This window comes from Panthera pardus, unplaced genomic scaffold (genome assembly GCF_024362965.1).
Source record: "Panthera pardus isolate Hobbes unplaced genomic scaffold, ASM2436296v1 HiC_scaffold_8, whole genome shotgun sequence".
Lineage (NCBI taxonomy): Eukaryota > Metazoa > Chordata > Mammalia > Carnivora > Felidae > Panthera > Panthera pardus.
The window spans coordinates 61,017,532-61,039,539 of record NW_026527013.1 but is presented as its reverse complement, the minus strand read 5'-3'; the positions used below and the strand labels follow the sequence as shown (position 1 = coordinate 61,039,539).

Sequence of the window (22,008 nt, the reverse complement as noted above, 5' to 3'; positions counted from 1 at the left end):
AAAAACAGATTGCAAGAATGGACGAGAACACATGATTCAACCATATGTCTGTCTACATGAGACTCACTTGAGATTGAAAGATACAGACTTCTTGAAAGTGAAATGATGGAGAAAGATATTCCAGGCAAATAAGTAACCGAAAGAGAGCACAAAACACTATACAAAATTCAGATGAAATAGACTTTAAGTCAAAAAAGCTTACGAGAGACAAAGATGTATGTTAACAAATGTTTTAACAGCAAGAAGGAATTGTAATTATAAACATTTATGCACCTAATGGCAGACCATAAAAATATATGAACCAAAAAGTGACAAAATTGAAGGAAGAAATAGTTTTGCAATAATAGTTGGAGACTTTAGTACCCCACTCAAAGTAGTAGAACAACCAGACAGAACTTAAGGAAATAAGGACTTAAGCAATACAATAAATCAACTAGTTCTAGCAGACTCTATACATATAGGGTACTCTACCTACCCATAACAGCATACACATTCTTCTTAAGTGTACATGGGAGATTTTCCAGGATGGACCATATGGAGGGTCACAAATTAACTCAATAGATTTTAAAAGATAGTTATAATACAAAGTGTCTTCTCTGACCACAATGGGTAAAGTTAGAAGTCAGTAAAAAACTAAAATACACAAAATTTTGGACACTAAACAACACAATTGTAAACAACCAACAGATCAAAGAAGAAATCATAAGGGAAATTTGAAAATACTTAGAGACAAATGAAAAGAAAGACACAACAGAACTCATGAGATGCATTGGAAGTGGTGCTAAGGGGGAAATTCATTGGTATAAATGTCTACATTAGAAACAAGAAAGTTCTAAAACAACAACCAAACTTTACAACTTGAGGAACTAGAAAAAGAATACACTGAAGCCACAGCTAGCAAAAGGAAAGAATAAAGATTATACCAGAGAACAATGAAATAGAAAGTAGAAAAAATGGTACAGAAAATCAAATGAGACCAAAAGGCGGTTCTTTGAAAAGATCAACAAAAACTGACAAACCTTTAGCTAGATGACTTAGAGAAAAGTCTCCAATTACTAAAATCAGAAGTGAAAGTGGGGACATTACTATTAATTCTAGAGAACAAAAAAAAATGTTTATAAGGAAGTACCTTGAACAACTTATGCTGACACATTGGATAATCTAGATGAAATGGACAAATTTCTAGAAACAAAAACCTACCAAGACTAAGTCATGAAGAAATAGATTGTCTGAGTAGACCTATTATTTGTAAGGAGATGGAATCAGCAATTTAAAAAATCTCCCAACAAAGAAAAGCACTGGTCCTGAGAGCTTCACTGGTGAATTTTACCAAACATTTAAAGAAGAATGCCTTTTCAAACATTTCCAAAATATTGAAGAGAACATTTTGTAGCTCATTCTATGAGGCTAGCATAACTCCTTGGCCAAAGCCAGACAAAGACTGCAAGCAAAGAAAACTACAGACTAATGTCCCTTATGAACATTGATGCAAAAATCATCAACAAAATACTAGTGAATAATTCAGCAGCATTTTAAGAGGATTTTACATTATGACCAAGTGGGATTTATCCCTGGTATGCAAAGATGGTTCAAATTATGCAAATCAATCAATATCATGCACCACATCAATAAAATGAAGGGGAAAAACACATGATCATCTCATTTGGTGCAGAGAAATCATCTGTCAAATTCAACATCCTTTTATGATAAACACGACAAATTAGGAATAGAAGGAAACTACTTCCATGTAATAAAAGCCATAAATGAAAAACACAGCAGATGTAACACTCAATGGGGAAAGACTGAAAACTTTTCCTTTAAGGTCAGTAATACGGCAAGGATGTTTTCACTACTTCTCTACAACATCGTACTAGAAGTTCTAGCCAGAGCAATTAAGCAAGAAAAAGAAATAAAAGGCATCCAAAGTGGCAGGAAAAAGTAAAATGATCTCTGTTGGCAGATGATAGCATCCTAACGATGCTACAAACTGTTAACTAATAAATGAATTCAGCAAAGTAGCAGGATGATGTATTTTTACTGATTGTTATTTATTTTCATTATTAGTGTTTGTTTTATATATTTTGAGACAATGCTATTAGTCACATGCAAGTTAGAAATTGTTATATTTTCCTGGTGAAGTTAACATTTCATCTTTATGATTTTTTTATCACTACCTAAAAATAAGTATTCTGAATGAAAGAAGCCAGACCCAAAGGGATATAAATTATATGAGTCCATATATATGACATACTGGAAAGGGCCAACCCAGAGGAATAGTATAAAGATCAGTGGTTGCCATGGGTTGGGGATTAGGAGAAGAGGCTGACTACAAACTGCAAAGGAAATTTTTGAGTGGACTGTGGTGAACATACAACTCTATTCTTTTTTCAGAACTCATAAAACTATATACCACAATGAACACATTTTAAAATGGGAACCTTTATGTTATTATATTTTGCCAACAATTAAAAAAATTTTTTTGAGAGAGACAGAGACACAGCATGAGCGGGGGAGGGACATAGAGAGAGGGAGACACAGAATCCAAAGCAGGGTTCAGGCTCTGAGCTGTCAGCACAGAGCCCGATGTGGGGCTCTGACCCACGAGCTGTGAGATCATGACCTTAGCTGAATTTGGATGCTTAACTGACAAGGTCACCCAGGTGACCCTACCAACAATTTTAAAATTGCATATAGAGTTCATACTGGTACGTCAGAATCTCATCTAGCACCACAGGGTAGCATTCTTCCTTTGTGTATCTGTAACTTCTTTCCCTGATGTTGGGAAACATACTCTCGTTATCTATATTTTCATATTTGTTATACTCATAATTTCAGAATTGCTAACCCCATATCCTGTGGGTTACAGGATGTGTGAAACATTTACTAACCAGTCTGTTTATGTATCATTCTTTTTGTCATTAGCCTTATAGTATCCAGTGAAAAAACACTTTTCCAAAGTTATGTAGGTTTTAGTTCCTTCATTCCCACCCTTTTCAAATGTGGTATGCTATATATTTATAACACAATTAGGTTCATTTGTCACAATCTGCTTTCCACACTGGGTTTCCCCAATAGCATGGTACCATTTTTAAGTGTACAGTTCAGTGGGATTAAGTACATTCACACTGATATGCAACCAACATCGTTAACTATTTCCAGAACTTTTTTTGTCATCCTAAACTGAAACTCTGAACCCATTAAACAGTAACTCCCCATTCTTCCTCCCCACAGCCCTGGTAACCTCTGTTCTACTTTCTGTATTTGTATTCAAGTATCCTTATATAAGTGGACTCATACCATAGTTGTACACTAATACCAGACTTTTTTTGTTTGGCTTATTTCACTTAGCATAATGTCTTTAAGGAACATCCTTATTTTAGTATATTTCAGAATTACATTCCTTTTTTCAAGGGATTACATTCCTTTTTTCGATATTTTATCATATGTATATACCACTTTTATTTATCCATCAGTGGTCATTTGGGTTGTTTCCACCTTTTGGCTATTGTGAATAATGTTTTTATGAACACTGATGAACAGATATCTGTTGGAGTCCATCTTTTCAATTATTTTAGTTATATACCCAGAAAAGAAATTGCTGGATCAAATGTTAATTGTATGTTTAACTTTGAAAAAAATTTTTTTAATGTTTATTTTTGAGAGAGAGACAGAATGTGAGCAGGGGAGGGGCAGAGAGAGAGGGAGACACAGAATCCAAAGCAGGCTCTAGACTCTGAGCTTCAGCACAGAGCCTGATGTGGTATTCAAACCCACAACCTGTGAGATCATGACCTGAACCGAAGTCGGACGCCTAACTGACTGAACCACCCAGGTACCCCTTTATGTTTAACATTTTGAGGACCACCATACTTTTTCCACAATGACCACCATTTTACAATGCCACCACCAATGCACAAAGGTCCCAGTTTCTCCACATTCTTGCCAACATTTCTTATTTTCTGCTGAATACACACACATACATACACACACACACACACACACACACACACACACATATACACACACACACACACTCATATATTTGTAGGTAGATCAATAGATATGTGTAGATATGACTTGGTATATATACACAGGTTTTCCTGATCTGTCAGCTGAGGGCCTAAAAACAATGACACACTGATAGTGATGAGCACACCTAGCTCCCAGATCTTGGTTTCTAAATACAATTCTTGAGTCCAAGGGGCCCGGGCCACTTGGAGAAGTGCTTGGTTCCAGGGCTGAGGCAAGGAGAATACAAGCTAATTCTGGAGTTTCTTTGGTGGCAGACAGTAAGGAAGTGCTAGGTAAAAAGAGAAAAGGATGGGGGCGCCTGGGTGGCGCAGTCGGTTAAGCGTCCGACTTCAGCCAGGTCACGATCTCGCAGTCCGTGAGTTCGAGCCCCGCGTCAGGCTCTGGGCTGATGGCTCGGAGCCTGGAGCCTGTTTCCGATTCTGTGTCTCCCTCTCTCTCTGCCCCTCCCCCGTTCATGCTCTGTCTCTCTCTGTCCCAAAAATAAATAAAAAACGTTGAAAAAAAATAAAAAAAAAAAAAAAGAGAAAAGGATGGGGGCACAAAGAAAGATACAGAAGCCAACCTGAAAAAGTTCCCATTGGCCACAACCAGAACAATTTGGAAAACATTTCTGTAGTATAGTTCTCCAAAATCTATGACCCTAGTCTACTTATTATAGAAAGATACGGGTTTAGAGTCATTGTGATGTCTGTATGTTTTATGCTTGTAGTGATGTCTCTGGTACTTTGTCTCACAGGATCCCCCTTAGGATCTCTTGTAGGGCTGGTTTAGTGGTGACAAATTCCTTCAGTTTTTGTTTGTTTGGGAAGACCTTTATCTCTCCTTCTATTCTAAATGACAGACTTGCTGGATAAAGGATTCTCGGCTGCATATTTTTTCTGTTTAGCACACTGAAGATATCGTGCCAATCCTTTCTCGCCTGCCAAGTTTCAAAAGAGAGATCAGTCACGAGTCTTATAGGTCTCCCTTTATATGTGAGGGCACGTTTATCCCTTGCTGCTTTCAGAATTTTCTCTTTATCCTTGTATTTTGCCAGTTTCACTATGATATGTCGTGCAGAAGATCGATTCAAGTTACGTCTGAAGGGAGTTCTCTGTGCCTCTTGGATTTCAATGCCTTTTTCCTTCCCCAGTTCAGGGAAGTTCTCAGCTATAATTTCTTCAAGTACCCCTTCAGCACCTTTCCCTCTCTCTTCCTCCTCTGGGATACCAATTATGCGTATATTATTTCTTTTTAGTGTATCACTTAGTTCTCTAATTTTCCCCTCATACTCCTGGATTTTTTTTATCTCTCTTTCTCTCAGCTTCCTCTTTTTCCATAACTTTATCTTCTAGTTCACCTATTCTCTCCTCTGCCTCTTCAATCCGAGCTGTCGTCGTTTCCATTTTGTTTTGCATTTCGTTTAAAGCGCTTTTCAGCTCCTTGTGACTGTTCCTTAGTCCCTTGATCTCTGTAGCAAGAGATTCTCTGCTGTCCTCTATACTGTTTTCAAGTCCAGTGATTAATTTTATGACTATTATTCTAAATTCACTTTCTGTTATATTATTTAAATCCTTTTTGATCAGTTCATTGGCTGTTGTTATTTCCTGGAGATTCTTCTGAGGGAAATTCTTCCGTTTGGTCATTTTGGATAGTCCCTGGAGTGGTGAGGACCTGCAGGGCACTTCCCCTGTGCTGTGGTGTATAACTGGAGTTGGTGGGCGGGGCCGCAGTCCGACCTGATGTCTGCCCCCAGCCCACCGCTGGGGCCACAGTCAGACTGGTGTGTGCCTTCTCTTCCCCTCTCCTAGGGGTGGGATTCACTGTGGGGTGGCGTGGCCCGTCTGGGCTACTTGCACACTGCCAGGCTTGTGGTGCTGGGGATCTGGCGTGTTAGCTGGCGTGGGTAGGCGAGGTGCACGGGGGCAGGAGGGGCAGGCTTAGCTCGTGTCTCCTTAGGTGATCCACTTCAGGAGGGGCCCTGTGGCAGCGGGAGGGAGTCAGATCCGCTGCCGGAGGTTTGGCTCCGCAGAAGCACAGAGTTGGGTCTTTGCTTGGAGCGAGCAAGTTCCCTGGCAGGAACTGGTTCCCTTTGGGATTTTGGCTGGGGGATGGGCGGGGGAGATGGCCCTGGCGAGCGCCTTTGTTCCTCACCAAACTGAGCTCTGTCGTCTGGGGGCTCAGCAGCTCTCCCTCCCTTTGTCCTCCAGCCTTCCCGCTTTCTGAGCAGAGCTGTTAACTTATGACCTCCCAGACGCTAAGTCGCCCTTGCTGTCGGAACACAGTCCGTCAGGCCCCTCCGCTTTTGCCAGCCAGACTCGGGGGCTCTGCTTGGCCGGCGAGCCGCCCCTCCGCCCTGGCTCCCTCCCGCCAGTCCGTGGAGCGCGCACCGCCTCACCGCCCTTCCTACCCTCTTCCGTGGGCCTCTTGTCTGCGCTTGGCTCCGGAGACTCCGTTCTGCTAATCCTCTGGCGGTTTTCTGGGTTATATAGGCAGGTGTAGGTGGAATCTAAGTGATCAGCAGGATGTGCGGTGAGGCCAGCGTCCTCCTACGCCGCCATCTCGACCCTAGTCTACTTATGAGATAACATCAAACAAACCCAAAATGAAGGACCTGACCTTCAAATACCTTCAAAATACCTGACCTGTACTCTTCAAAAGTGTCAAGGTCATAAAAGACAAGGAAAGACAGGATCTGTCACAAATTAGGAGAGAATAAGGAAACATGACAGCTAAATTGGAGTGGAGCCCTGGATTGGATTTTGGGACCAAAAAAACCATTAGTGGGATAGCTGGTGAAATCTGAGTGAGGTCTGTAGTTTATTTGGTGACATTGCAATAATGTTAATTTCTTACTTTTGATAATTGAACTGTGGTTATATAAGATGTTAACATTTGGCTATAGTGGGTGTAGAGGATAGGGGAATTTTGTACAATCATTGTGACTTTTCCATACATCAAAAATGTCCCTTAAGTCAGATTTATGTTTGTATATCCCATGTGCTTAATTGATTGTGTGTGTGTTTCTGAATGATGCTAAAATCTCCCATCATGATGTTAGATTAGTCTATTTCCTTTGTTAAAAACAAGACAACAGGCCCAAAATGGAGTCACTTGTGCTAAACTCCACATCACCAGATTGAGACTTAGACTCATCAATCAGGAACCACCTGGTCAGCACTAGTGAGGTCATCTGCCTGCTACACCCTTGCCATCCCCTAAAGGGCGGTGACCTTGCTAGAACCAGTCCACTTCCTTGTCCTTGCTCCTTCTGCCTGTCAAAGTCTTTCATTGTGTCCAGCTCTTCAGAGTTTCTTTCCATCTGCTGCATGGGATGCTGCCCAATTCACGAATCACTGAGTAAAACAATAAGACCTTTAAAATGTACTCAGTTGAATTTCTTTAAATACTCTTCGTCATTTTATCAATGTTTATGTTTTATGTATTTAAGGTTATATTATGAGGCACATGCAAATGTAAAATTGCTTTATCTGCCAGGTGAAATAACATTTAATCTTTATGAAGTTTTCCTCTTTATCCTTTGTAGTGATTTTTGCCTTGAAATCTCTTTTGTCTGGTATTAGTGTAGGTATAGAAACTTTCTTTTGGTTAGAATTTACCTAAATATCTTTTGTATCCTTTGACTTTCAACCTCTCAGTATACTTATGCTTGAGAAGTGTCTCCTTAATACCAGCATGACAAACTGTCTTTTAACTTGAACATTTAGCATATTTACATGATTGTAATTACTGATATGTTTCAATTTATAACTATCCTCTTGTTTTGTACTTTTTCTTGAACTACCAGTTTCATGTTTCTTCTTATCCTCTTTTGTATATATTTGGTGTTTTTTTCTCCTCTCCCACTGTTAACCCCTCTCCCCAAATACTTTGGAAGCCAAGTTAGGGTATAGTACTTTCATTGTTACTCCAAGAATTCCAAATGCTCTTTCTCTTAAAAAGTAACACATTTAGTAAATTAAAGTTCAATTTGTAACACTTGCCTATTTCTGTTATGTAAATACTTCCATCTGATTTCAGGCTACCTTCAGTGAATGTGCACTTGGAAAGAGAGGTGCAGAAGTGGCTTGTAAGAAGCTGCTTCCAGCTAGTTTCACACCACTTACACCCTCGATAAAGACTCTTAAAATACTTTAACTCTATTTTCCAACTCTGAAGCTATTGTGGACATGTATTGTAACTCTCTATTAGTTTTCTATTGCTCTGTAACAAATTATCACCAGCTTAGTGGCTTGGTATAGCACCAATTCATCATCTTACAGTTCTGTAGCTTAGAGGTGCTGACAAGGCTGTGTTCCTTGCCAGAGGCCCCTGGTGAGAACTCTGTTTCCTTTCCTTTCCCAGTGCCTGTCGATCTTGTCTCGTGACCCCTTGCTCATTCTTCAGATCCAGCGACAGCCGACCAAGCAGTCCTTGCATCTCCTCATCGACCTTCCTGGACCCTGGTAATGGCATTGTCCCTTCCCCCAATCCAGATAGGTGCTCCACATTAAAGTCAGTTGATGACCATCCTTAATTCCATCTGCACTCTTAATTTTCCTTTGCCATGTGACACGAAATATTCCTAGGGTATGGGGATCAGTATGTGAGAGACCATTACTTTGCCTCCAACTCTTGCTTTAAACATTTTAAAATTTAACCCACAATACATTATTATTGTTTTTAAGGCCAATGTTTGTTTTAATTACTATTTTCTGTGCTCTTTATTACTTCTTGAAGCCCAGATCCATCTGCTAATTTCCTCTCACCTAAAGTACAGTCTCTTGTCTTATGCATTTCATTCTTATAGAACCTGGTGTGGATTTCTTTTTATTTGTCCCACTTGAGATTTGTCTAGCCCTTTGAAGCTGTGAGGCAGTATCTTTCATCAGTTCTGGAAAATTCTTAGTAACTGTCTTTTCAGATATTGCTTCTCCATTTTCTCTGTTCTCCTGTCTGGGTCCATAATTATACATATGTTAGACCTTCTGACATTATCTTGTGTGTTTCTTAGCCCTTTTTCATCTTTTCCTTCACTTTGACTGGTTCTCCATTACTGATAACCTTTTCAGTACTATTTTCCATTTCACTAATTTCAGTGTGTCTAATTTGCTATTAAACCCATCTGTTACACTTGTAATTTCAATTCTATTGTATTTAAATTTTGATTGTTTTTCAAATCTCATCCTTTTTGGATATATTTCAAGGTTATCTTTTGTCTATTTCAAAATGTTAAACATAGTTATTGTAAAGTCTGTTTCTAATAATTCCATTTATCTGAAATTCTTAAAGGTCTTTTTGACTTTGTTTTTTGTTTTTGTTTTCTCATTCATGGTGCCATGTTTCTGTTTGTGTTATTTTTGACTACCAAAATTTTATTTGGAATTTTTCTTTGGAATTTGATTTTTCTTGGAATCTTATTTCATAAATTCTCTGATGCCCCAAATAAATGTGGATTCTTTCAGAGGGGATTTGTGTTGGCATCTGCCAGGCTCTAGAAGCACTCCCAACCCAGGATCACTCTAAAGTTCCTTCTAATTTTCAGGTTACCCAGGTGGTAGGAGTTCAGGCTGCACAGCCATGAAAGGGCTACTCATGGTTTTCATATCCTCAGAGGGAATCCTCTTCCAAACCAAATTGGAGACACTCTCCTCAGGGGTGGAGGCCAGTTATTTCTCTTTCAATGGGTACGACCCTTTGGAATCCTAGCCTTAGAGACAGAGGCTACTCTTTTACAGCCCCTACCTTGGATGGGTCCTGAGGGCTGGTTTCTGTTCCTCAAATGCTGGAAGCTGTGAAATCTCGAATGCAGGTTCTCTGGTGTGGTGAAGGTCCCCAGAAGGAAGCTGCTGTCATTCTCTAGGCTCACCTCTTTGCTTCTGGGACCTGACCAGAGAATGCCCAGCTTTCTTACCAACTCATTAGATAATTCTGATATTAAAATAAATTTTCAGTGCTTTTAACTGGTTTTAGGATTAGCTCTGATTAGGTATATAGCTTGCATTTTCTGATAATTAAAATCCACTCTTTCAGACCTTTTATTTCAACAATATACTTTTTAAATTTCTGAGATGTCTAAATAGATTCTCTTCAATTTTTTTTTGTTTTGGCAAAATATATACAACATAAAATTTACCATTGTAATAATTCTAAGTGTACAGTTCTGTGGCATTCATTACATTCCCAATGTTGTACAACCACGACATCAGTTTTTCTAAAACTATCATTCCACAGAGACTCTGTAACTACTAAGCAGTAACTCCCCATTCTCCCACCTCTGGACCCTGGTAACTGCTAATTCACTTTCTGTGTCTGTTAGTTTGCCTGCTCTGGGTTCCTCACATAAGTGGAGTCCCACAATATCCTTTTGTGTCTGGCTTATTTCACATAGTGTGTTTTCAAGTTTCATCCGTGTTGTAGTATGAATCAAAATTCCACCATTTCTTGTGAATGAATAATACTCCATTTTATGTTTATACCATATTTTGTTTATCCATTTAGTTGTTGATGGGCATTTGCGTTGTTTCCACCTTCTCGCTATGGTGAATACCTGCTACTTTGAACCTTGGTGTACAAGTATCTGTTTGAGTTCCTGCTTTCACTTCTTTGGGACATATACCCCAGAAGCATAATTGTTGGATCACATGGTATTTCTGTGTTTCGCATTTTTAGCAACTGCCAAACTGTTTTCTACAGTGATCAAACCATCTTACATTCCCACCAACACTGTACTAGGGTCCCAGTTTCTCCACATCCTATTGACACTTGATATTTTCTTTTGATTGGTGGTAGTCATTTTAGTATGTGGGAAGTGGTATCACACATACTTTAATGCATTTCTTTAATGACTAATGATGTTGAGCATATTTTCATGTGCTCATTTGCTGTGAGTATATCTTCCTTGGAGAAATGTCTATTCAAGCCCTTTGCCCATTTTCTAATTGGGTTGTTTGGTTTTTTTTTTTTTTTTTTTTGTGGTTGAGTTGTAGGGTTTCTTATGTATTTTAGATATGAGTCCATTATCAAATATATGATTTGCAAATATCTTCTCCCATTCTGTGGGTTGTCTTCACTCTTTTGGTAATGTCCTTTGATACACAAAAATTTTTAAACTTTGAAGAAGTCTAATTGATCAAGTTTTTTCTTTTGTTGCCTATGCTTTTGGTGTCAGATCCAAAAGAATCAGTGTCATGAAGCTTTTCTCCTATGGTTTTTCCAAGAGTTTTATTGTTTTAACTTGCATGTTTGGGTCTTTGACCAATTTTGAGTAATTTTTGTGTATGATGTAAGCTGTGGGTCCAACTTCATTCTTGTTGAAAAACTGTCCTTTCCACATTGAATGGTCTTAGCACTTGAGTCAAAAATATGTTGGACCATGTATGTGAGAATTTATTTCTGGGCTCATTTTTCTATTCCATTGGCCTATATGTCTGTGTTTATGTACTACACTATTTTGATTACTAAGTTTTATAGCTAGTTTTGAAATTTGGATGTATGAGTCCTCCAACTTTGTTCTTCATTTTTAAGAGTGTTTTTGTTATTCAGTGTTCTTGAGAGTCTGTATAAATTTTAGGATGACTTCTTCTATTCTGTAAACAAATGTTTTGAGATTTTGATTGGAACTCCATTGAATCTGTAAATTGCTTTGGGTAACATTGACATCTTAACAGTATTAAGATTTCCAATCTGTGAACATGGGATATCTTTCCACTTATTTATATCTGCATTAGTATTTTCAACATTGTTTTGTAGTTTCCAGTGTCACATTTTTTGTCATTTTGAGTAAATGTATTTCTTTCTTTTTTTTTTTAATTTTTTCAATGTTTATTTATTTATTTTGAGAGAGTGACAGAGAGCTTGAGTAGAGGAGGGACAGAGAGAGAGACACAGAACGCAAAGCAGGCTCCAGGCTCTGAGCTGTCAGCACAGAGCCCGACGCGGGACTCAAACCCACCAACGGTGGGATCATGACCTGAGCCGAAGTCAGACACTCAACCGACTTAGCCACCCAGGCACCCCTGAGTAAATGTATTTCTAAAGATTTTTTCTTTTTGATGCTAATGAAAATAGAATTGATTCCTTAATTTCTTTTTCATATTGCTCATTGTTAGTGAGTGGAAGTGCAATGGACTTTTCTCAATCTCTTTATTGAGTATGACTGAAATTCAAAAAGCTGTACATACATAATGTATACACTTTGATAAGCTTGGAGATCATAATATCCCTGTGAAAACATCACAATGAAGGCCATAAACCTATCCATCACCTCCAAAAGCTTTCCTCTCATTCCCTATATGTATTGTTATTATTTATGTTTATTTATTTATTTATTTTACATATATATATATATATATATATATATATATATATATACATATGCTTGTGTGTATGTGGTTAATGGCACTTAACAGAAGATCTACCTTCTTAGCATATTTTAAGTATACCATTGAGTGTTAATATAGACCCTATATTGTACATTAGATCTCCAAAACTTACTCATTTTACGTAACTTTGACTAACCAACACCTCTCCGTTTTTCCCTCCTCCCAGCCCTGGCAACCACTATTCTATGTTGTGGTTTTAAATTTACTATTTTAGATTCCTCTTAAAAGTGGGATCATGCAGTATTTGTCCTTTGGTCTATTTCACTTAGCGTAATGTTCTTCAGGTACATCCATGTCATTGCAAATGTCAGGATTTTCTATGTTTTAAAGGCTCACTGATATTCTATTGTATTTATACACCACATTTTTCTTTATCCATTGATTCCTTGATAGACAATTAGGTTGTTTCCATATCTTGATTATTATGAATAATGCTGCAGTGAATATTGGAGTATAGATATCTCTTTGAGATCTTCAGTACTTTTGGATATATACTCAGATGTGTGATTTTGGATCATATGGTATTGTTTTCTTTTAATTTTTCTTTTCTTTTTTATTTTTATTTGAGAGAGAGAGCCTGTGATTGGGGGAGAGGGGTGGGGAAGGGAGAGAGAGAGAGAGAGAGAGAGAGAGAGAGAGAGAGAATGAGAATCCTAATCAACTCCATGCTCAGTGCAGAGCCTAACACGGGGCTTGATCCCACAACTCTGGAGTCATCACCTGAGCCAAAATCAAGAGTTGGATGCCCAACCACTAAGCCACCTGGGTGCCCTGGATCATATGGTATTTCTATGTTTAGGTTTTTGAGGAACCTCTATACTGTTTTCCACAGTGGCTGCACCAGTTTGCATTCCCACCAACAGTGTACAAGGTACCCTGTTTCTCAACATCCTTACCAACACATGTTTTGTTTTTTTGACAATGGCCATTCTAACAGGTGTGAGGTGATATCTTATTGTGGTTTTCATTTGCATTTCCCTGATGAGGTTATGTTGAACACCTTTTATATACCTGTTGGCCATTTGTACGTCTTCTTTTGAGAAATGTCTAGAGGTCCTTTGCCCATTTTAAAATCAGTCTTCCTTAAGTTTATTCATTTATTTCTGAGGGTGGGGGGACAAAGGATCTGAAACAAGCGCTGTGCTGACAGCAGAGAGCCCAATGCGGAGCTTGAACCCATGAACCCTGAGATCATGACCTGAGCCAAAGTCAGAAGATTAACCGACTGAGCCACCCAGGCACTCCTAAATCAGTTTTTAAAAAATTATTATTGAGTTGTAGGAGTTCTTCTATATTTTGAATATTAACCTCATATGGGATTTGTGGTTTGTAAATAATTTCTTCCATTCCATAGGTTGCCTTTTCGTTTTGCTGATTGTTTCCTTTGCTGTGCATTTGTTTTTCAGTTTGATATAATCTCATTTGTCTATTTTTTGCTATTGTTGCCTGTGCTTTTGGTGTTTTATCCAAGAATTCATTGCAGAGTGCAGTATTTAGCTTTTTCCTAGGTTTTCTTCCAAGAGTTTTATAGTTTCAGGTTTTAGGGTTGTCTCTTGCCCATAGTGCCCTGCCATTTCAGTCGGAAGGACTCCCTTTACCGTTTGTTCTAAGGTAGTTTGCGAATAAGGCCTGTTGAAGGCAATGAGTCTGTGGGGACTGGGAAACTGGATACTACCTGTTGAAGGCCAAGGCCACTGCTACTGTGGGGGAAGGGTGAGACAACGCAATTAAAAATGCCACTGAACTTTCCTGCAATTTTAAATATGGCCTTTTCTTGCTTGAGTGTTTGCTTGGTTGCTGTAAATCTTGGGTGTTCAGAGCCTCTACACAATTAGTTCAGAGAGTTTCAGGTGGTTTTCTTCACGTTTCTGTGGGGATATGAGAACCGGGAACTTCCTAGTGAGCCATTTTGCCAAAATACTGTTTTTTTAACCTATCACACTGGCAATAAAAGAAATTGTGAAATTTACAGAGTGAGTTGTGGGAAACTGGCACTATTACCGGTGTTGGTGACTATGCTGGGAGAGTAATCTGTAGGTTTGTGTATAGGTATGTTTAAATATGTAAGTGTATGTATATGTGTTGTCCATATGTATATATGTATGTGTATATATGTAAGTGCATATATACATGTTATCGGCACGTATATGTGTTTTCATGTGTGTATATATTTGTGAGTGTATATACATGTGTATTGGTATATATGTATGTGTTTGCTTGTATGTATATATGTATATTATATATTTATCTGAAAAGACTTAAAATACTAATATCATCTGACCTAGAAATACAGCTCCTAGAAACTTGGCTTAAGGAAATAATCATGGATGATTACTGGATGAAGTAATCATGGTTGGGGAGTTTTGGCTATGAGGATATTTATTGTCCATATTCCTTATAATAATGAATACTGCAGCAGTATTTATGTCCAACAGTATGGGCTGGTTAGAACAGAATCATCCACCAGGCAGTGAAATGGCACACACACTAAAACTTATGTTAAGGATGAATAATATATCAGAGACCTTGTATATAGTTATTACTTTAAAGTATTATTTATGTATTTATGTATTTATGTATTTATTTTTGAGGTGAGGGAGGGGTAGAGAGAGAGAGGGAGAGAGAGAATCTTAAGCAAGCTCCATACCCAGCACAGAGCCCAATGAGATGTGGGCTCTGTCTCACTACCATGAGATCATGGCCTGGGCCAAAATCCAGAGTTGGATGCTTAACTGACTGAGCCACCCTGGTGCCCCATAAAATATATTTTATTTTTTTTTATTTTTTAAAAATATATTTTAAATTTAAGTTTATTTAAAAAAATTATCTGACCTCCCTCACTCTAGTAGCAATCATTACTGCCTTGAACTACGCCATTTAACAGTTGCTTGCTCCCAAACTCTTCCTAACCCCGGTCCTCTGAGATTTCTTCCAATTTGGGGTCTCGAAGCCCCTGTGGATTTACTTAACTCCCTTTACAGAGCACTAATTACCTTCTGAACTTAGGGCAGCAATTCTGTGAGCTTCCATTTTACCGAAGGGAACACGGATCCTCACAACGGTATACGGATTTTCAGGAAGGGGAAGAGACCATGCACCAGCCAATGTATTAGTCACTGTACAAATATTAACTCATTCAACCCTCAGAGAAAGGCACCTATTTCTACCCGATTTTTCAAATGAGTAAACTATGGCCCTGAGAAGATTCTATCTTGCCCATGTTTCCAGAGTTGGTAATTGGTGGCTCTCAGATTTCAACCCAGATATTCTGGCTCCAGAGGCAAGGTTTTCAGTCATTGCTTTGCTATCTCTCATTCTTATTAGCAGTAAAAACAAAATATTGATTATCAATAATACCTAATATAACACAGAAATGTGATCAACAGTGGTTTATATTTTCCAGAGCTTTTTGTCAGGCGTTTTCACTTACAAGAGCTCATTTATTTTTGAAAACTCATTTTGCTGAAACAGCAACTGAGGCCCAAGCACTCACAGATGGTGCCTGTGAAACGCACTGTGGGAACCCCAGACTCATTATCGCTTAATAACACAACGTAAAGAATAATAAAAGTGTCCACGGTCCTTAGAGATGAACAGTGTACTTTTATACACATTTTACACGGGATAACTGGCTCAGAGAGGCCAGCAACTCATGCAAGATAGCACTTAATCAAGTAAGAAATAGCAAAGTTACCACTTGTTTAATAGTAGTAACAACGCCTTGCTCTCCTGGGCTAAAGAAACGCTTTCCTTACAGAAACTAAACTCAGATCGCAGGGAGGTGTCCACTTCACCCAGTCCCGCTGCAGCTTCATGGACCCGGGACAGGTGTTCGGTTGGTTTGGCAACCTAGGCACCCGTCCGAGAGTCCTGTCCCGCGGGCACCCGGGCAGGTGGGCCGCCGCGGTCGCCCCCTGCTCCGGGTCCAAGCCGGTGCTGTGTCGCCCCCACCCCCGCCCAAGGCCGCTGGGAGACGATACTGGGCTCTCTCCCAACACCTCCAAAAGCTCGGCGAACCCCACCGCTCCCAGGCGCCCTTCCAACGACCCCCTGCGTTCCTTCCCAAGCGCCCCGATCCACTGTCCCGGGCCCCCTCCCCGAGCGCCTCCCTCTGCTGCCCCGCGCCTCCTCCCGGATCGCCCCCGCCGCCCCGGGACCGCTCCCCGAGCGCCCCCCATCGCCCCGGACCCCCTCCCCAAGCGCCCTGGGCTCTCTCCCCACCACCACCCCGGGCCCCCTCCCCGCCGCCCTGGGCTCCCTCCCGAGCGCCCCACCACCACCCCGGGCCCCCTCCTCGCCGCCCCGGGACCGCTCCCCGAGCGCCCCCCATCGCCCGGGACCCCCTCCCCGAGCGCCCTGGGCTCCCTTCCCGAGCGCCCCACCACCACCCCGGACCCGTCCCCGAGCGGCCCAGGCCCCCTCCCCGCACCCCTGCCGTCCGGAGCAGCCCGGGCGGGCGGCCGTGGCCGGCGCGAGGCCCCTCCCCGGCGGAGGCGCTCGGCGCGGAGGAAGCGGAGGCGGCGGCAGCGCCGAGACCTCGCCGCGCTGATGGCGTCGCCCGGGTGAGTGAGGCGCTCAGGCCGCGCCGGGGAGGGGGCTGCGGGCCGCGGGGTGGGGGCGTCCGGGTGCAGGTGCGGGCGCGGGCCGCCTTCACTGCCCCTGGCCCGCAGCCCCCAGCCCGGACCCCCGCCCGCCGGGCCCCGCGGGCCTCCAGCAGACCTTGGGCGGGCGCGGCCGGGCGGCGGGGGGGGGGGGAGGGCGGGCGCGGGGGCGCGGGCCGGGGGCGGCCGGGCGGGGGGCTGGGAGCAGGGCGGGGGCGCGGCCCGGAATCCGGGAGCCGCTGGGCCCCGAGGGCCCGGAGCCCGGTCGGCCGGCGCCCCCGCCCTGCCCTGCGCAGCTGTTTTCCACTTGCTCTCCGGGAGCGGATGCCGGGCCCTCCCCCCACCCCGCGGGGCGCAGCCTGAGGGTCCCCGAGGGTCCCCGTTGGGGGGGGGGTCCCCGGGGGTAGGGGAGGCCTCTGCCCGGCCGGCTGGGGCTTCGGGTCGGGACTCGGGTCAGGCCAGGGCCGCGGGCCCCGATAGGGTGGCAGCCCCTGTTCTGACATCACCGCTTTCCACCGCCTGGGTGCTAAAATGTTCTTTCTTGAGGAAAAGATGGTGACACACAGAGTTCGTAATTTTTGAAAAAATTCCTTACTTGTGAAATAAAACCTCAGCAATGAACTGTAATTAGTTTTTGCTTCCATAATATAAGTGGTCATGAAAGCTGGGAATGACAGTTAATCCAATACCTCAGTTCACAGAGGAGGAAATTTAGCCTCAAGGTCATTGCTTTAGTTGGTAAAATTCTTTTTTTGACTACTGTCTACATTCAGAGGGTCTTAGACCTGGTGGCTGTGGTAGCAGCTCCAGTGGGGTAGAGACGGTGGGTGTCAGGCCTCTTACAGGTGGGGCTGGCTCTGTCCTCAGCCTCCACGGAGCAGGGGGTTTGTGATAACCAAGTGGTGGGTCTTTTCCATCTACCTGCAGGCTTTCTAGGTCTGGGGAGCTCTGGTCATAAAGTGCCCAGGACTCTGAGTTCATAAGTAGAATAAACACTGGCCCATCCCTCAGAAGGCCAGACTGATTCCAGCGGGTTCAAGGTCCCACCATGTTCTGGCCCCTCTTGTTGGGAGCAGGCGAGGCAGGGTGATGTCTGAGCCTGTGGTGCGGCTGCTGTCTGGTCTTCCAAACGTGATGGCCCATTTGGTGTCCCAGCACACTCCTTTTAGACCTGGGTCAGAGGTGGAGTTTATGGTGGCCTGGTAAGCCCTCTCAGAGCCAGCAGGCCCTACCTAAGTGGTGTCCCTGTAGCAGGTGGCATTAGTTTAGATTTGATATTGTACCATAGTGGGTGTCCCCATGAGTCTGCAGTTAGTACTAAACTGTAGTTTTCTGACATGTACTCATTGCAGAGCTGAGGTCACAAAACTTTAATTTTGCTTTATTTTATTTTGTAGAGAGAACTGTCACTCATTGTGGCATGTACGCATTTGGGGACAGTCCATACTTCCAGATATAACCCCTGGGTGTCTACTCTGCAGGTTTCACTGGTAGGGCAGAGTCCAGCCAGGAAGACCTGACTTCCTGGGACTTTCTCGCCTGTCTCAGTCAGCTGACCAGCAGATGTCCAGCCTGCTGGACTCGGTACTGTGGAAACTAGTCCAGGGCATCAGGGCAGGGATGGGAAGGGATCTGTGATTTCTCCTGGGCTGTTCATGGAGGCACCTCTGAATCCCATCTTCTCTCCTAAGTGAATCTCTGCAAGAGAGCTGGGAGAGAAGGAAGAGACCCTTACTGATAGGCTGGGCATTTTGCAGAAGGAAATGGTGAGAAAGCGGGCATCACAGGGAAGGATACATCTGAGGTGACCCCCAGCCCCATGAGTTTAGAGCTATGCAGAGACCAGGGTGCCTGGCCAGACTGTGGGCCTGGCCTCGTTTGTGGGCTTGCTGCCCACCGCTCACTGAGGGGGAGTCCATGTGACAGCAGCGTGGTGGGGCCGGAACACACGGAGCTCCTCACCCTGCTACCGTCAGCTCCATCCTGCCGGCCTTCACTCCTTGCTGCCCCATGGCTAGTCTTCTGTGCTCTGCCTGTGCCTTTGCCGTCAGGACTCCCGGGGGCCGGGGAGTCTGTAGTCCATTTCTGCTAATCCCAATGTGTTCTCTGCCAGATTGTGGCGTTTTTGTGGTGTTTTTTTTTTTTTTTTTTTTTTTTTTTTTAAGTTTATTTTTGAGAGAGAAAGAGAACATGACTGGGGTGGGGGGCAGAGAGAGAGGGAGACAGAGAATCCCAAGCTCCACCCTATCAGCACAGAGCCCGACACGGGGCTCGATCCCACAAACTGTGAGATCATGACCTGAGCTGTTGTGGAGAGTCAGATGCTTAACTGATTGAGCCACCCAGGCACCCCTATTTCTGTGGTTTTAAATGTTGTCTAAATCAGAAGTTCTTAACCTGGGGTCCATGATTCATTGGTGGACTTTCAGGGTTCCTGTGCAGTGTCGGGAGTCAGTGAGTATGTTGGTGGGACCAGGGTCTGTAGCCTTTGTTGTCCACAGCCCATCTTGAAGGGGCTCTTACCTCAGGAGCCTTATAGCCACTCATCTACACTCACTTGGAGGGACAGCAAACCTGGATTACATGGGCAAATATATTTACATTTTAGATTGTTAATTGCAGATAATTTAAACAAAAATATAAAACAAAATCAAAATCAAATGTGATCCAAATTTCCATAAACTACCACTTTTAAATTTTTGGTGTATTTTTTTTTAATGCTTATTTATTTTTGACAGAGAGAGACAGAGCATGAGCGGGGGAGGGGCAGAGAGAGAGGGAGACACAGAATCTGAAGCAAGCTCTAGGCTCCGAGCTGTCAGCACAGAGCCCGACGTTGGGCTTGAACTCACAGACTGCGAGATCATGACCTGAGCCGAAGTCGGACGCTTAACTGACTGAGCCACCCAGGCACCCCAAGAATCTTTTTTTTTTTAAATTTTTTAATATTTATTTATTTTTTGAGAGAGAGAGAGAGAGAGACACAGAGTGTGAGTGGGGGAGGGGCAGAAAGAGAGAGAGGGAGACACAGAATCTGAAGCAAGCCTCTAGGCTCCGAGCTGTCAGCACAGAGCCCGACGTGGGGCTCGAACTCACAGACTGCGAGATCATGGCCTGTACCAACTGAGCCACCCAGGCGCCCCTTGTGTATTTTTAATTAGGCTGTTCTTATCAGAGAGACAGACTTCCAGATACACCTGGAGTGTCGTTCCCTGCCCCCCACCCCCTGCCCCTGTGTCTTAACTAGGCAACTATTCTGACATTTTCCTGTGCATTTACACATTATGTTTGTTCTTTGCTCTGTCCGCCCCCGCCCCATTTTTTTTTTTATTGTGGTAAAATACACATAACACAGTTTACTTTTCAAAGCATGTATTTGTTCTGTTTTTACTTAAATGCTCTCATGCTATTTTGCAGCTTGCTGTCCTCAGCCAACATGTCAGAACCAGGATCAGATCTACCTAAATCTTGACATTTATATCATATCATGTGACATGGTCATGTTACATAGTTAAGGAGGTTTCCAGTTTTCTCTGTAAGATGATGCCACACATCACATCTCCCCCGGACATGCACAAGTGTTTTTCTAGAGTAGGTTCAAAGAACTGGGTGTTGTGGTCAGGGGGCCTGAAACTACTGAAGTGTCCTCACAAGGGGCCACACCACCTTCCCTCTCTGCACCTCCCAACACATGACATCAGACTTTAAAAGTTTTGCTTGTCTGATGGAATTACTGAGTTAAGAACTAGGAAGCTGGGGCGCCTGGGGGACTCAGTCAGTTAAGTGTCCGACTGCAGCTCAGGTCGTGATCTCACAGTTCATGATGTTGAGCCCCACGTTGGCTCAGAGGCTGGAGCCTGCTTTGGATTCCGTGTCTCCCTCTTTCTCTGCCCCTCCCCTGCTCATGCTCTCTCTCTCTCTCTCTCTCTCTCTCTCTCAAAAATAAATAATAAAATCATTAAAAAAAAGTTAAAAAAAAAAAAAGAACTAGGAAGCTAATGGCATATTCACTCACTGGGTCTTTAAAGATAGAAACTTCCTACCTGACTGCTTGTGTTCCCTCAGAAATAGTCCCAGTGGCTTTGATCCCATTGTTGACATTGGGTTCTAGCCATGTACACCCCGTAAGTGAGATGTAACACAGTGAGGCCTGTCCCCGAACAGAAGAGCAGGAGGTGAGCAAGTCTGCTGGGGTAGGTGACCCCCCATCATGCACCAGACATTTAAAAGTATCTGAGACTTTATTTTAACTGTTTATCATTCCTATCCAGGAAGATCCTCTCCTAACACCATCATTTTGTGGGGAAGGAAAGGATCTGGGGCTTCGCCTTCTGGGACGGGTTCAGCTTTCCTGCCAGAGCCTGGCCTGGTCCAGATGGGCTCTTCACACCAGGGGGGAGGAGAGGACCCACAAACACACTGTGGGCTGGAGACACTGAGGAACTCAGGCAAGGTGTGTGTCTGCTCCAGGAGAAGTCTGTGAGGAGCTCTTTGCCCGCTCAGTGGCTGCTGTCGTTCCTGGGGAAGGGATGCGGTCTTACCAGCGGGCTGCAGACTTTGCCACCCCCTCCCCCTGCCCATTCCCCAAGGAGCCACACCAGCCCTCAGGGTGTCCCCGACTGGAGAAGAAGGGAGAGCGACGAGGGGCTGTTGTAGGCAAAGCGTCTCTGGCTGTGCAGAGCAGCTCAGCAAAGCTTACCTAGCCGTGGTGGGGGGCCACGCTTGATCGAGCAGGATGGCTGTGCTGCCGGCCTCTGTCCAGCTTAGGGAAGGGCATCCTACCCAGGACCACGAGTGTCAGGGGCTTTCCAGTCAGTGAGTGTTCTTTTTTAAAAAAATTTTTAAAGTTTATTTCTTTATTTTGAGAAAGAGCATGAGCAGGGGAGAGGTAGAAAGAGAGCCCAGGCAGGCTCCACACTGGCAGAACCTGACACAGGGCTCTATCCCACGAATTGAGAGATCACGACCTGAGCCAAAATCAAGAGTCGGACGCTTAACTGACTGAGCCACCC

General features: G+C 43.2%; 1 protein-coding gene across 7 annotated transcripts in view; it reads left to right on the top strand.

Annotated features, from left to right (window-relative positions):
• The window catches only part of URGCP (upregulator of cell proliferation), a 58,652-nt gene that overhangs the window by 14,949 nt on the left and 21,695 nt on the right, over nucleotides 1–22,008 (top strand). For 2 of the 7 annotated variants that reach the window (XM_053896974.1, XM_053896973.1), the window contains exon 1: nucleotides 15,874–16,957. The exons of 3 other annotated variants lie outside the window; for them this stretch is intronic. In XM_053896974.1, the coding sequence (XP_053752949.1) occupies nucleotides 16,209–16,957 (749 nt within the window). In that variant the 5' untranslated portion in view covers nucleotides 15,874–16,208. Of the gene's footprint in view, nucleotides 1–15,873; nucleotides 16,958–21,267; nucleotides 21,450–22,008 lie in introns of those variants that run through there. 2 more of the 7 variants (XM_053896976.1, XM_053896978.1) reach the window with 2 other exon arrangements.